The sequence below is a fragment of the Malaclemys terrapin genome, chromosome 11, assembly GCF_027887155.1.
Source record: "Malaclemys terrapin pileata isolate rMalTer1 chromosome 11, rMalTer1.hap1, whole genome shotgun sequence".
Lineage (NCBI taxonomy): Eukaryota > Metazoa > Chordata > Testudines > Emydidae > Malaclemys > Malaclemys terrapin.
The window spans coordinates 59,506,105-59,520,065 of NC_071515.1; the positions used below are offsets into that span (position 1 = coordinate 59,506,105).

General features: G+C 37.4%; 1 protein-coding gene across 1 annotated transcript in view; it reads left to right on the forward strand.

The window, feature by feature from the left end:
- LRP1B (LDL receptor related protein 1B) overlaps positions 1 to 13,961 on the forward strand; it is a 1,255,163-nt gene that overhangs the window by 1,106,948 nt on the left and 134,254 nt on the right. The window contains exons 68-72 of the mRNA XM_054044441.1: positions 3,575 to 3,681; positions 5,116 to 5,245; positions 7,512 to 7,618; positions 8,152 to 8,284; positions 12,077 to 12,199. Of these exons, the coding sequence (XP_053900416.1) occupies positions 3,575 to 3,681; positions 5,116 to 5,245; positions 7,512 to 7,618; positions 8,152 to 8,284; positions 12,077 to 12,199 (600 nt within the window). The remainder of the gene's footprint in view (positions 1 to 3,574; positions 3,682 to 5,115; positions 5,246 to 7,511; positions 7,619 to 8,151; positions 8,285 to 12,076; positions 12,200 to 13,961) is intronic.

The window sequence follows — 13,961 nt, forward strand, 5'->3', positions numbered from 1 at the left end:
CGAAGTATTAACCTACAAAATCATGATATCTCAGGGAAAATATATAAACTAGCCTTGCGGTGTTTGAAATAGCATATAAAGGTTTTTATAAATCTATCTCACCGTTACTAGAACTAATTGTAATGAAACAAAAAATATATGAAATAGAAGTACAAAAGCATTTGACAAAATATATTACACTTCATATGAAGGTAAATTGTTCATGACATATATGAATTTACAAAGGGTTTGTCAGGCAGCGATAACAGAAAATGAATAGCTTTTCAAGGGTACTAAATGCACTAATTGCCTTCTAGAAATTCAGCTCAGGTATTTACATCTACCTTTATATAACATCTTCAGACGCACAGGGTTTTATGGGAAAGGATTTTATTAGCAGTGATATAGAGTATTGGTTGGAAAATGTAACAAATGTGTAACAGTTTTTCATGGAATTATTTACTGTCAATGTAACATGAAATAACTGTGTAGAGAAAATCATTCTTAAGTATGACTTAACTCTGCTTCCTGTACAGTGTAACTGAACTTTATCACTCTTTCCCTATCTATATACCCCTTGTAACCCATAAGTCCATACTACCCATTTTTTCCAATGTCTTGAGCCTTTCACTTAACTTTTATATAACTGATTACGAATGTGTTCGTTGGTCTTGAGCCAAAGCTCACTAAAGTCATTAAGAAGACTTCCATTGTCTTCAGTGGCTTTAGTTCAGACCCATTCTAAGCTTCTTCGCAGTAAAATACCTACCTTGAAGAATGATCTTGTATTGGGAAGTCCTTCTAAAAACATTAAATCCAAGGAGGTCTGCCATCAGCCATTTGTGCCCCCTCCCAAACAACTAAATGAAGGTTGTAAAGAAGTTTACAGCCCTGGTGACCTAATTCTGAATGTGAATACATTGGAATCAAAGTGTAGGGCATCTTTTATCTCCCTTCACTCTTACTGAAGATCTTTCCCTGCCCCCCCTCAAAAAATATTTTCTTTTTCAGGTAAATATTTATTGTAGAGAATACTGTATAGCAGTCAGCTGTCTTGTTCCTGTCTAAAGGAAAGTAGCACACACTTTACTGGTATTAATCAAAGAACATAAAATCTATATAAAACTGAAACAAAATGAGGAAAATAATTTAAAATGGTTTGAAACTAACCAGAGAAGGAATACCTGTTACTGTCGCTAGGTAATCATTTCTAAGCTGTTTTTTTTTTTAACATTTCTTTAATATAGGTCATAATCCTATTCCCTTGAAGTCAATATAAAATCTTCCATTGTCTGCGGTTTTCTTATTCACAGTAATCAATAATTGGTTATTGCCTGCTATTTAGCATGATGATTTACCCTACAAAATCAATTTTATAATGTAAATTTAATATATTGAACTCATATTTCTTGATCTACATGTGGGTCTTTTCATTTTCCTTTTAAATGTATACATTTTAGGAAATATCCATAAGCTTCATATTTATGCATGTTCAGAACTGTATAAGATGGTACAAGAGTGTAAAAGAAATACAGTCAAACAAAATAGGTGATTATATGAGGTGAGTTTTCAGGAGAAAAAACCCCAGTGCTTTCCAGTCATTCACAGACTCTTACCCATGAAGGAGTTGGTACATAAAAAGGAATTGGGAAGTTTCTATCCCTTATTCTATGTGTATCAGCGGGTAGTAATCGATCTATCGGCGATCGATATATCACGTCTCGTTAAGATGCGATATATCGATCTCCGAATGCGCTCCCCGTCGACTCCGGAACTCCACCGGAGTGAGCGACGGTAACGCAGTTGACAGGGGAGCTGCGGCCGTCGATCCCGTGCCATGTGGACCCCCAGGTAATTCGATCTTAGATACTTCGACTTCAGCTACGCTAATCACGTAGCTGAAGTTGCATATCTTAGATTGATCCCCCCCCAAGTGTAGACCAGCCCTTACTCTGTTAATACCTATTATATTACTATCAATATGTGTTCCTTTCAGTAATTGATGTGACAGTAGCCCTCTAAGTTCACAAATAAATCACATGGATACATGCCCCAGAGACATTGGAAATTTGTTTTCCAAACAGACAAATGAGAATTTCAAGCAATGTGTGCATTTTCCCCAGCATCAGGACTCTGGTTATAAATAATTCGTTATCAGTATAAAAAACCTGATTTGCTTACATTTAGAAAATCAGTACAGAAACATGACAAATACATATTTGCATGTGAATTACTTTTTCCACAAATTATTTAATTAACATAATTTATCATACTTTGGAACCTCCAACCCATTGCATATTGAGCAGGAACAGAATCAAATGACAATGGAATGCTCAAATATATGCGCAATGCACTGTGGATTTAAGAAGAATAAGATAAATATGTGCATAAACTTGAAAAATCCACTAGTGTCAACATTTGATCTCTTTGTATGGAAAACTACTGCAGAACTAGTTCAGTTAACGTAGGTCTGTTCACACCATGATGTTCCTAGTGGAAGTGCCATGTGCACATTTAGGTGCGGGTCCTGCAATGCAATCTGCTTTGTCTGTCCCTTACACAAATACAGAGCAGCTTTGCAATAATGGGGCTGTGCACAGGTGCATGGGTCTGCCTTCATAGGTCAGCTTGCAAAATTGGAGCTTATGGGAAGAATAGATGCATTGGATCTTGCAGAATTCAACAGTCAGACTACTTGGTGCTGATGGCGATATACGTGTATTTCACTCTTAAATGTTTGAGCAACATTTTTCAAAATTAGTCTCTGATTATGGGGTGGTTTAGTTTTTGGGTGCTTTGCTTGAGATTCTTTGTACTTAATTTCCAGAAGTTCTTAAATGCATCCAACCAGGGCTGGTGCAACCCATTAGGCGACCTAGGCAGTCGCCTTGGGGGGTGGCATTTCGGGTCCTTCGGCAGCAACCGCGGCGGCTGGATCTTCGGCGCAATACAATTCGAACCTCCTATGTGAATTCTGCTTGGTCTGTCCGTAACTATTTATACACTTACAAAAAGGTGTATAAATATGCTACAGAAGTCCAAGGGTCCCTTTTCTTCTACTTCCCCCTCTTATTAACAGGTCTGGAAAAAGTTCCATTTCTAGTCTTGTGACAGACCCTTTGATAAAATGGGTGACAACTAGTAGTTATAACAAAAAAACAAACCTGCCAATAGTAGATTGTTTTTCTGCATATGGATAGCAACTGCTCATAATTATTTAAAACCATTTGGCAATGTACAGAGTTATGCACTATAATATAATTTAATGTAAAGTCTATTCATTGTTAAATATCATTTACAGTTGTGTGAAGAATTATGAGCTAGCTCAAAAGATATTCTTTCTAAGGATCTGTCATAAGCAAAGATTTTTTATTTTTAGAATATTTTGGCACAAATTCTTAACCATATGAAAAGTCCTTATTACAACTGTTTGATTAATATTTTCTGTTTTTTTTAAAAATCATTCATTCACGTTTATTTGGCTAAAAGTAGCTTGTTTTGTGTAATATTTTCTGTTCCTTCCTTGTGGAACTTAAGGGTATAGTTTCAAAACAATATTAAGGCTATAAGCATTTAATTATTTTCTTTCCTTCAGAGCCTCAAACCTGCACTTTGAAAGACTTTCTCTGCGCAAATGGAGATTGTGTTTCTGCGAGATTCTGGTGTGACGGGGATTATGATTGTGCAGATGGCTCAGATGAGGTAGGCTTCTTCACAGGCAAAAAGAAAAAAAAAATCCTATACAAAACTGAGATCAAAATACAGCTTGCTGAAGCAGTATTTGTCCCCTCCCTCACTGGGAAGCAACAAAAAACTCCATCCTTAGCCATCAAATATCACAACCACCAGGTGAATGCACAGAGTGGGGAAGGAAAATAGAACTAATGCTACCAGTTATATCTAAGAGAAATTTTCATTTAGCTTATGTAGCAGAAGCTTGTCTTTTTTGGAGGAAAAGGATGTGAGTACTGTTCCCTGTGCTGCAAGTGCAGAATATAGTCACCTGACAATCATACTGTCTGTGTATATACATTTCGCAGCCTCAGATAGTTTCAGTATTTACATGTTCTGTTTATAGTTTGCACCCATTTACTAATATTCACATTCTACCTCAAGTCAACATATGCAACTCCTATTAAAAGCAGTGGCAGTTGCATGGAATAAGGGAATGAAGCCCCTTGATGATGGAGCACAGGGTATAAGCAGATGGTAAAAACAGTACTTCTGATATAGAAATATTATTAAGTAAATATTGTAACTATCAGAAATGAGAGAAATTGGAATTATACATATAAATCTAGAGTGTAAATGGCTCTAAGAAATCAAAGAAATTATAGAATCCTTTAGGATTGCTAATTATATACATACTAAAGATATTTATTGATAGCATAACTGAGTTCTTCTTCCTACATTGATAAATGCACACAAATCTGCTTGTTGCTCTATGCTGTATCTGATCATGGTAAAATTAACTTTATTTTTTTTTCTGTAATAGTGTTGTTTTCCATCATTATATGTAGCTCTGCTACATCTCATACATTTCTCTCAGATTTCTTTGAAATTTGCTACCACTGAGGATGTTGTGCCCTGATATCCTTTTTGTTTCAGTCTTCTAGTCTTGCCATCCTATTTTGAGCATCTTTTACTATTGAACACTTAAGTAGTTTAAACATTTTTAATAAATTTTGATACAGGGTAAATGGTTTCACAAGTAAATAAATACATTTGATAACACTTTATTAAGTAAAGACACCCCATAGAGAGCAGGCATCAATATATTAATAATAGTTTGGGGGAGGAGTTAATTACATTAATATTTACAGGTTAAAGTCTGCCAAATTATGATCAGGACACCATAATTATACTACTAACAGTGACTCTCAAATGAGGTGCCAGCTATCCCATTGGAAAAACTGTGCCCCTTTTTAAAGAGTGCTTTGCTAATTAAGGGCTCAATTCTACCACCTTTATTCACAATCAGTAGTTTCTTATTGTGTAGCAAGGTACTTCTCATTGTTGAGTAAGGGTGGCAGAACTGGGTCCTAGCCATTCTGACTGGCTGACCATTTGCAAATGTTTTATATAATACCTTTATATTAATAGATATACTCAATTATATTGTTTTGTTTATAATAGCGATACTGTGAACCTGGTTGTTCAAAAGACCAGTTCCAGTGTTCCAATGGTCAGTGCATATCAGCAAAATGGAAATGTGATGGTCATGAAGACTGCAAATTTGGGGATGATGAGAAAAATTGTGAACCAGGTAGGTCTATATAAGTAATCATTAAATTTTCCAGGAAAAAAAAATAAAAGTATTAAAAAGATATGAAGAACAGAAAAGAAAAAGTGAGTAAACAAATCAAGATGAGGGTATCAGAAATAACAGGCACATGGCTCAGTAGGAAATTAATGGGTTTGTTGTATATGTGCTCCTTTTTGCAAAGAATTTCTGAAAAACTGATTTAGTTTCACATTACATTTCCAGATATGATATAGAGAGTTCGTAGGGTCTGACCATGCATCCCAATGGCTTAGACCAGTGGTTCTCAAACTTTTTTACTGGTGACCCCTTTCACATAGCAAGCCTCTGAGTGTGACCCCCCCTCCCTTATAAATTACAAACACTTTTTTATATATTTAATACCATTATAAATGCTGGAGGCAAAGTGGGGTTTGGGGTGGAGGCTGACAGCTGCGACCCCCTATGTAATAGTCTTGTGACCCCCTGAGGGGGCTTGACCCCCAGTTTGAGAACCCCTGGCTTAGACCATGTGTTTTTCATTATCTCCCTGAATGACATGGTATGCTTGAGGATCGGGTGCAGCAAACCACAGTGCTCTTGAACTACATTGTTACTGCTACTTGTGGCTGGGCATCCACAGAGCAAGCAAACAGAAGGCTTAGGAGAAGGGGGGAAATATTGTCCTGTGGTGCATATATGATACTAGGAGCAGAGCTCGAGCATTTTTAGTCTGAGCTCTACTACAAGAGTTCCTGTGTAAAACTAGGCAAGACATTTAGTCTGCCTTTTACTCAATTTCCCATGCTGTAAAATTGGGATAATAATAGTTAGCTTCCTCACATAAGGAATGTGGTGTTTAAAGCATAATAAGGTACTATAAGATCTTCAGATGTTAGGGTTATGCATTATTTATAATAATATTAGTATTCATTATTAAAATTTAGAAGAGATGTTCTATTTACCTGATATTATTCTGCACAGTTGTAAAAAAATACTTGAGCTGTTTTGTTTTTTGTCAAATTACCCTATACCTCTGATGATTATATTGGAAACAATATACAAGATGCACGTAATTTTTTGTTAGTTTCATTGTGTATTTTGGCCCCGAATCTGTACTGTAATTTGCTAGTGCTGACCTTCGTGCCCATGTAGAGTCTGATTGAAGTCACTCGTACTCTGTAGAGGCACCAGGGCCCATACCCAGAGATCTGATGCATAACTGAATGCCTTAGAATGTGGAGTCTTTAGGATGAGAACCGTGTCATTTTTACAGTATAAAGTGCCTAACTCAATTCTGATGCAATATAAATACAAATGATACCCTACTCTTACTACACATTTTCTTTAGATTATTGAGATAGTTTGTATTAAATATATGGTGCCCTTCACCTCATATCTTGCTTAGAGTGGAAAACATTTTTAGTGCCCACCCCACTGAAAATGTGCAAACAAAAAAAAGGCAGGGGGAAGGTTTGGAATCCCTGAATATGATGATTAGATGCCCCAGAAAGTTGGCTCCCAAAGCATCCATCGTGACCACCCACCTCCCTAAAACCAGTGCTGGGATTGAGAGGCCTGAGATCTGAATTCAGTTTCCATTGCAGAAAAGATTTGTTGTGTAACATGGCCAAATTTTTTAATGTTTTTGTGCTTCAACTTTACCATCTGTAAAATAGAATATTTTCCTACCTTACAAGAGTAATATGAGGCTTAATTCATTAATTAATAAAATTCCCTTGTTTACAGAGGGCCTGCACAAGACCTGTGTGTCACTTAAATCCCAATTAGCTATCAAAATGTATGAGATCCTTAGCTGGAAGATGGTATATTAGTACAAATGTTTTACATACTTTTATTATTATTGTTGTTGTTTCTTGTTGTTATTGTTATTATTGCTATTGTATTTATATGTTATTGTTTCTCTTTGAAAATACATATTTATATTAGAGTGATAGAGGTAGTTATCACTGTGGTCAAGGTTGCCTAAGAGGTTTCCATACTAACATCCTGTTGTCTGTTACCCAGAACTTTCTGAGCATGAAGACAATAAAAAAGTACTTTTGCCATAAAAAATACACTTGCAACTTTTTTAGCAGTGCCTTTAAGTTGCACAGCAACTTGTTTTTTGTCAAAACAGGCACCATAATTATGGATTATGGAATTTGCACAAAATATTGTAAATTACAACAAAATATGTTTATCTAATATGTTTTACCTAATACTAACATTGAAATATGAAGTTACTTATTTATGAATTGCTAATGCTAAAATTTATATTTGTAATTAGCATCTCCAACCTGCTCTTCAAGCGAGTATGTGTGTGCCAGTGGAGGATGTATCTCAGCATCTTTGAGGTGTAATGGAGAATTTGACTGTGCTGATGGCTCTGATGAGGTAACTGATGCATTTCTTTTGAGCCCCTTATACTATTTGATGTGAGGTTTACGATCAACAAGTTTAGAAACTGAAAATTAATAAAACAAAAATTAATTCCATGAGCCCAATGTTTTCACCACCAAATGATAAAGCAAAATATGCAAACATATAATATCAGAACATTTATATTCCAGATCTCGACTTGAAATTCAATAGCAGTTTCAATCGCATTGTAAATACACCTCTACCTCGATATAACGCTGGCCTTGGGAGCCAAAAAATCTTACCGCGTTATAGGTGAAACCGCATTATATTGAACTTGCTTTGATCTGCCGGAGTGTGCAGCCCCGCCCCCCCGGAACGCTGCTTTACTGCATTATATTCAAATTTGTGTTATATCGAGTCGCGTTATATCTGGGTAGAGGTGTAATAAAGCAGCAGCAGCAGCCAGGGCAATTAAATTCTAACAGCCTTGAAGAATTCTGCTTGGTCTGTCTATAACTGTATTGTTATTGTAATGAATACTGCAGTACACATCTGTATTTAAACAGATGGATTGTGTAACAGAATGTAAAGAAGATCAGTTTCGATGCAAAAATAAGGCCCACTGTATCCCCATCAGATGGCTATGTGATGGAATCCATGACTGTGTGGATGGCAGTGATGAAGAAAACTGTGAAAGAGGTGAGACATTGTTCTTGTCCTTAAATGGTAAACTCTCGATTTTCTCCACTTATTTATATTTAAGCCTATAATAAGTTAGCAGCACCCCAGAGTTTACTAAAGTGGATTAACTGAAGGCTCTGTGATCCCTTCTTACAAAGACATTACAGCTGTTCCTCAAATGCCTGGCTGCAATGCCACAATCATGCTGCTTAATTCTTTCACTTTGTATAACAGTTTTTTGTTCCATGGGAAAGAAAATAATGTGCCTTCGGTACAAGTATTATCAAAGAAGAAAATTCAGAATGTTAAAAAAGTCTATAGTTTATAGCCAGTTTAGGCAACATTAATATACAGAGCTGTACATTTTTCAAACAAGCTGCAAAATAAAACAAAACAAAACAAAATAATAAAGGCCCCAATCTTGCAACTAATTCCATGTGAGTGGACTCCTGTGCCATTTAGGAGCTCTATGGTAGAGGGCCCACCCACAAAGAACAAGTTGGAGTATTGGGACCTAAGTGTTAAACATTTAGGTCCAAATCTGAATGCCTAAAATCCAAGCTTCTAAATACATAATTAGGCACCTACATAAAGAGGTCTGATTTTCACAGATGCTGAGCACTGACAAATCCCATACTAATCTCACTTTTTCAACCTTGCCTTAATAAGTAAAAGCAAATAGAACATCATTAAAAAGCTTCTGCACACAATTTTCCTCCTGAGGGATAGAAATGAAAAGGTAAACCACATAACAGTACTTATGCTCTAATCCTCCACTTAACGACTGCCTCAAGTACCATACACCACAAACTACAACCTTAACTCAGTCACTATAGGGATGCCAGCCTCCAACACCTGACTTTTTTCAGTAAGTGTAACGTTTAGAGTCTTGTGTGTCACAGCAGAGTAAAGCAAAGCATAATCAAGTCTTAAAAAGAAAAATGCATGATTCAGCATCTTGGCAACTATTTGTTCCCAATCCTAAAAGCGATAGCAAAATTAATTGTTCCCAGATGAATGGTGTTGCATTTAGTTGTATAAAAATGCATGTTGTTCAAGTGAGCCAAGCTTACCATTTGATCCAGATATCTATGTAGAATTGACTTTTCCTTATCATTATTTACCACCATGAATGATGAGCCAACGTGATGAATGTTAATCACCTAACTGGCAGGTACAATATGAGTGCCACAATAGAAATGTCATTGGGAATTTCTTTCTTAAGTTTCATAAGAATGAAAGATAAGCCTAAGAGAGTTAAAGGACATCTCAGAAGCTTAGAATGTGTGGGCTTTGGTGTCTGGTACCTGTCGGCATGGTAAAGTGTGTGTCTGTGGGTGGAAACAAATAAAGTACCCCAAGCATATATACAGATCATCACTGTACTTGATCCTCCAGCAGCTGGGGTGAAAAGATTAGATTTGCAAGATATCATTAAGGTCAGCAAATGGCGGGGGGAAGTGATTTCCAGGGTTAAAGGCTCCTCACATAAACAGCTTTGCCAACAGCATCCTTTCCTTTAGAATGAGGAGTTTAATCAAGACTATTGTTCTTAATTAAGTTATTTGATTTGAGCCAAACATTCTACATTGATCATACTAAAAAAGAGTAATTTACAATACTTCTAACAAACTCTGTTAGTTTCAAAGACCTTGTGCAATGCAAATAATCAACAACAGAATCAAACCAGTCAGCAACTGTTATCTTTACTGAGAACAAAATATTGGACTTAGAACAAGAAAATGAAAGAAGTCAAATCATTAGAATAAGTAGCTTTAAAACTAGGAAAAGGTGAGGTTTTGTGAGGGTATTTAAAATTACAAAGGGAAACAGAAATATTAACTAAGGAGAGTATCACATTTGCAAGTGATGAAGCATGAATCATTGTAAGAAAGTGATCAATAAAGTTTAAAAGTGTAAAGAAATAGTTTTTTCTTTGTTAAAACTGCCTTTTATGTGCTTCAGTTATACTGCTTTGTGTAAACAGGTAGCAATACTTTGTCTTTTTATGTAAAGCACAAAACAGAACAAATCCCACTTCATCAAATGTTTAGTCCAAACTGACTGATGCTTGTTTAGACCAATATAAGTTACACTTCTCACATTTGAAAACAATTTGCATCCTAGAAGGTCAAAGTTTAAACAAGTCCAGTGTGCAAATGAAAATATAAAGTGACTCTAACAGTTCTTTGAGAAGCCTCCTAAAGATTCAAGCAGATGATGTCAGTTACTGCCATATTATGTAAGGAGAAAAAAACTGATGACTTGTGTAGTGGTCAAGGGGGAAAAACCCGGTATGCAACTCATAAAAAAGGTGATTTGTAAAGAGAAATTTTCAAACATTTTAGCATATTTTAAAAGAATGGGGAGTTATTGTCAATTAAATAAATATTCAAACAGATAAATAGTGTTGATCTTTAAATTGAAATAGCAACTAAGCCTGTCATTTCACTAGTCACTGCTACCACAAATGAATACAAGAAGCCAGAAGCTGTTCTTAATACTACAACATCTGTTCCTATTGTGAAAATTTCAAGTGGATGGATTATTAAAAACCTTGAACAAAACAGAAATTACTATATTACTTAGGTTAGAGAACTGAAAACCTAGTAAACATGGCAAATTATTCTTTTGTTTGTATTCAGTATGCATGGCAATCTACCTAATGTTCTTAATTGTTTAAAAAACAAACACTCAAACACCTGTTATTGTTTACTAAATTTCTTGTTAATTTGATAAAGAAAATCAATTGTGTATTGTGATATAATTGATATATGAACAAAATAATTAACAAGATATTTAATAATCTAAATGCTAATTTAAGTGTTTTTAGTAGAATACAAGTTACACCACTTCAAGAAAGAGTTAGGCATATTGGAAAAGAAGGAAATACCATAAATCCTTAGACTTTTATAATTAAGCTTATATAATATATAAAGTAACTTCTGTCCCATGTCTCTTAATGGTCCTTTTTGAACTGAATTAACGAGCAAACCCAAACCATCCACTCTGTTACTGAAAAGACACAAAAGGTGTTTGTTGGGCTGTTATGCTCTATTGCACTATCACTTCTGGAATATATGGTCTGTGGCAGAATGGATTTGGGAGGAAGAATGGAGGGGCAAAGTTGGAGCATCACAATCAATTTAGGACAAACCTGGAGGGGTATGGCCTTGAATAAGCTGGGACCTTTATTTTTGTTTCTCCACTTGAACCTTGCAGCATTGTGTCCTGATGTACTCACGTCCTTTGCCCTCAGAACTCTTCTGCAATAAAGAAAAGCTGCATAGAAGAAGATTAAAATAAGCTCCTTCACTGGGGGGTTTCAAAAAGAAGCTGGATAGCCATCTGTCTTTGATGGTTGAGACACAACAAATCCTGCGTCTTGGCAGAAGCTTAGACTATCTGACCCTTGCTGTCCCTCCTAACTTTATGGTTCTATGATTCTAAGATATTTTAACGATTATAGAGGCTGAATAACTTTAAGGGGAATATGCTACATGGGGTGGCTATCTCCTGACTCCTGTACCTCCTTCCCTGCCTTAGCCCCTCAAAGTCACACTGAACTTGGCTCCATTACAGGAGCCACAAAACAAAGAAAGAACAATGAGTGGCTATGCTATGTTGGGGAAAATGCATTGAATGGCCATCTCCCCTTTCTGCAAGCCTCTCCCAAGCCTTCCCCATGGGATTTGGGCCTTTAAATTATGCTCCACGTTTCATTAGTTTACAGTAGAATATGGACAAATGAAAATAGGGTGTATTTGTTTTATTTATACCATGTATTCACAATGTGTTTATTTCTTCAAGGGGGAAATATATGTAAAGCCGATGAGTTTCTGTGCAACAATTCACTTTGTAAACTCCATTTTTGGGTGTGTGATGGAGAAGATGACTGTGGAGACAACTCAGATGAAGTCCCTGAAATGTGTGGTATGCCTTTTGTTATTTTAATGCTTTGTATTCCGTGGCACTGAAGTGAATTAGTGAAGTAGAAATATGTACAGTTTACAACCCTCAATTTAGGAATATATAGAACTCACTTCACTATGTCTTTTCTGTCCAAGACTCTAAATAAGTTATGCTTTTCCTCATTTGACTTTTAAAGGTTTGTCTTAAATATGGTATACAAACAATAGGGTTAGATAAAAACAAAACGTATATTAAATTATATTATTCTACAATCCAGTGGAGATTTTAAAATCAGAAATGGCAATAAACAAATACCTATTTTTTTTCTCTCAAATGGGGTTTACAATTATTCTGGTACATCTCTGAGTCTGTATTGAGAAATCACTTCCATTTACCAAGAATAAATGGACTCATAACACTCCCAGGACCATTGCTGTGCCTTGGACCCCAGCCAAAGCAGGAGTCAGAGGAGGAGGGGCATTGTGGAAGTGCAGCCATTTGTTCCAGGGCAGAGGGATGGTCCTTGGGCTGCAGGACGGTGCGGGAGGTGGTTGGGTTGGAGTTGGGGAAGATCAATGGCTAGGGTTGGGTCTGTGGTAGAGGGGAGGCCCTTCACCTCACTGAGACTGCCCTCCTGGATTCACTCCCTTCCTCTGCTTCCTGAAGCAGTTAGGAGGCTGGGGTGGTGGGGAGCTGGGAAAGGCAGTCTCAACGAGGAAAACCAGGATCAGAGGAAAGACAGCTGCATATCTCCCAGGGGTAGCTTCCCACTAGAACCAGCTCTGGACCCTACTTCACTTTGCTTCCCACTATCTTCCTCCTACATAAATACCTGTAAGCCCCACCCCTTCCTTTCCTAGAGGATGTGGAGTTTAATAGACATGCAAGCACAGATCTTTTTAGCCCATAGAGTGTTGAAGGATTTCAGGGCATGTCTATACATACAGCACTGCAATGGCGCAGATGTACTAGTACAGCATGGCATCGTGTGTGGTGAAGAGACTGTGCCAACAGGAGAGAGAGCTCGCCCATCGGCATAAAAAACCCACCCCCGCAAGTGTCAGATGGTATGTCAGCCGGAAAAATGCTCCCAGTGACACAGTGCTGTGCACACTCGCGCTTATACCAGTGTAACTTATGTTGCTCAGGGGGTGGAATATTCACACCCCTGAGCAACATAAATTTTACCAACATAACTGGTAGTGTAGACATAGCCTCAGTTGAAACTCACTGATTAAAAACACAAGATATAGGATTGGAAGGGACCTCCTGAGTCATCAAGTCATTGAGTGCAGTCCTCTAGTATCTCAGGCAACCAAGAAATATTAAAACTATCTTAAAACTAGTTGTTTTCTTGTCCCCACTACTCCTATTGGAAGACTGTTCCAGAATATCACTCCTCTTTTGGTTAGAAACCTTCCTCTAATTCCATGTTTAAACTTACTCAGTGGAAGTTCTTCTGTCAACATTGTCCTTTAGCTTAAGTACCCTCCCTGGTGTTTACCCCTGATACAGGGATGCTGGAATGGGGGGGGGAGAGCAGGGAACGCAGGGGCATTTTTTAAAGCTGCCCTGGAGCTCTAACCGTGGCCAGGCTGTGCCCAGGGTAAGAGCAGTGTGGGCAACTGTGGAAGCCTGGGTCCCTCCACCTGCCCTGGGTGGGGAGCCCAGGCTCCCTGGCTTGGCTCCAGCTTCTGGTTTGTCCGGGGATAGGGCCACCAGGGGAAGAGGAGTGGTGGGGTGGGGACGTGGCCTTGGGAGGAAAAGGAGGGGTTTCAGGGAG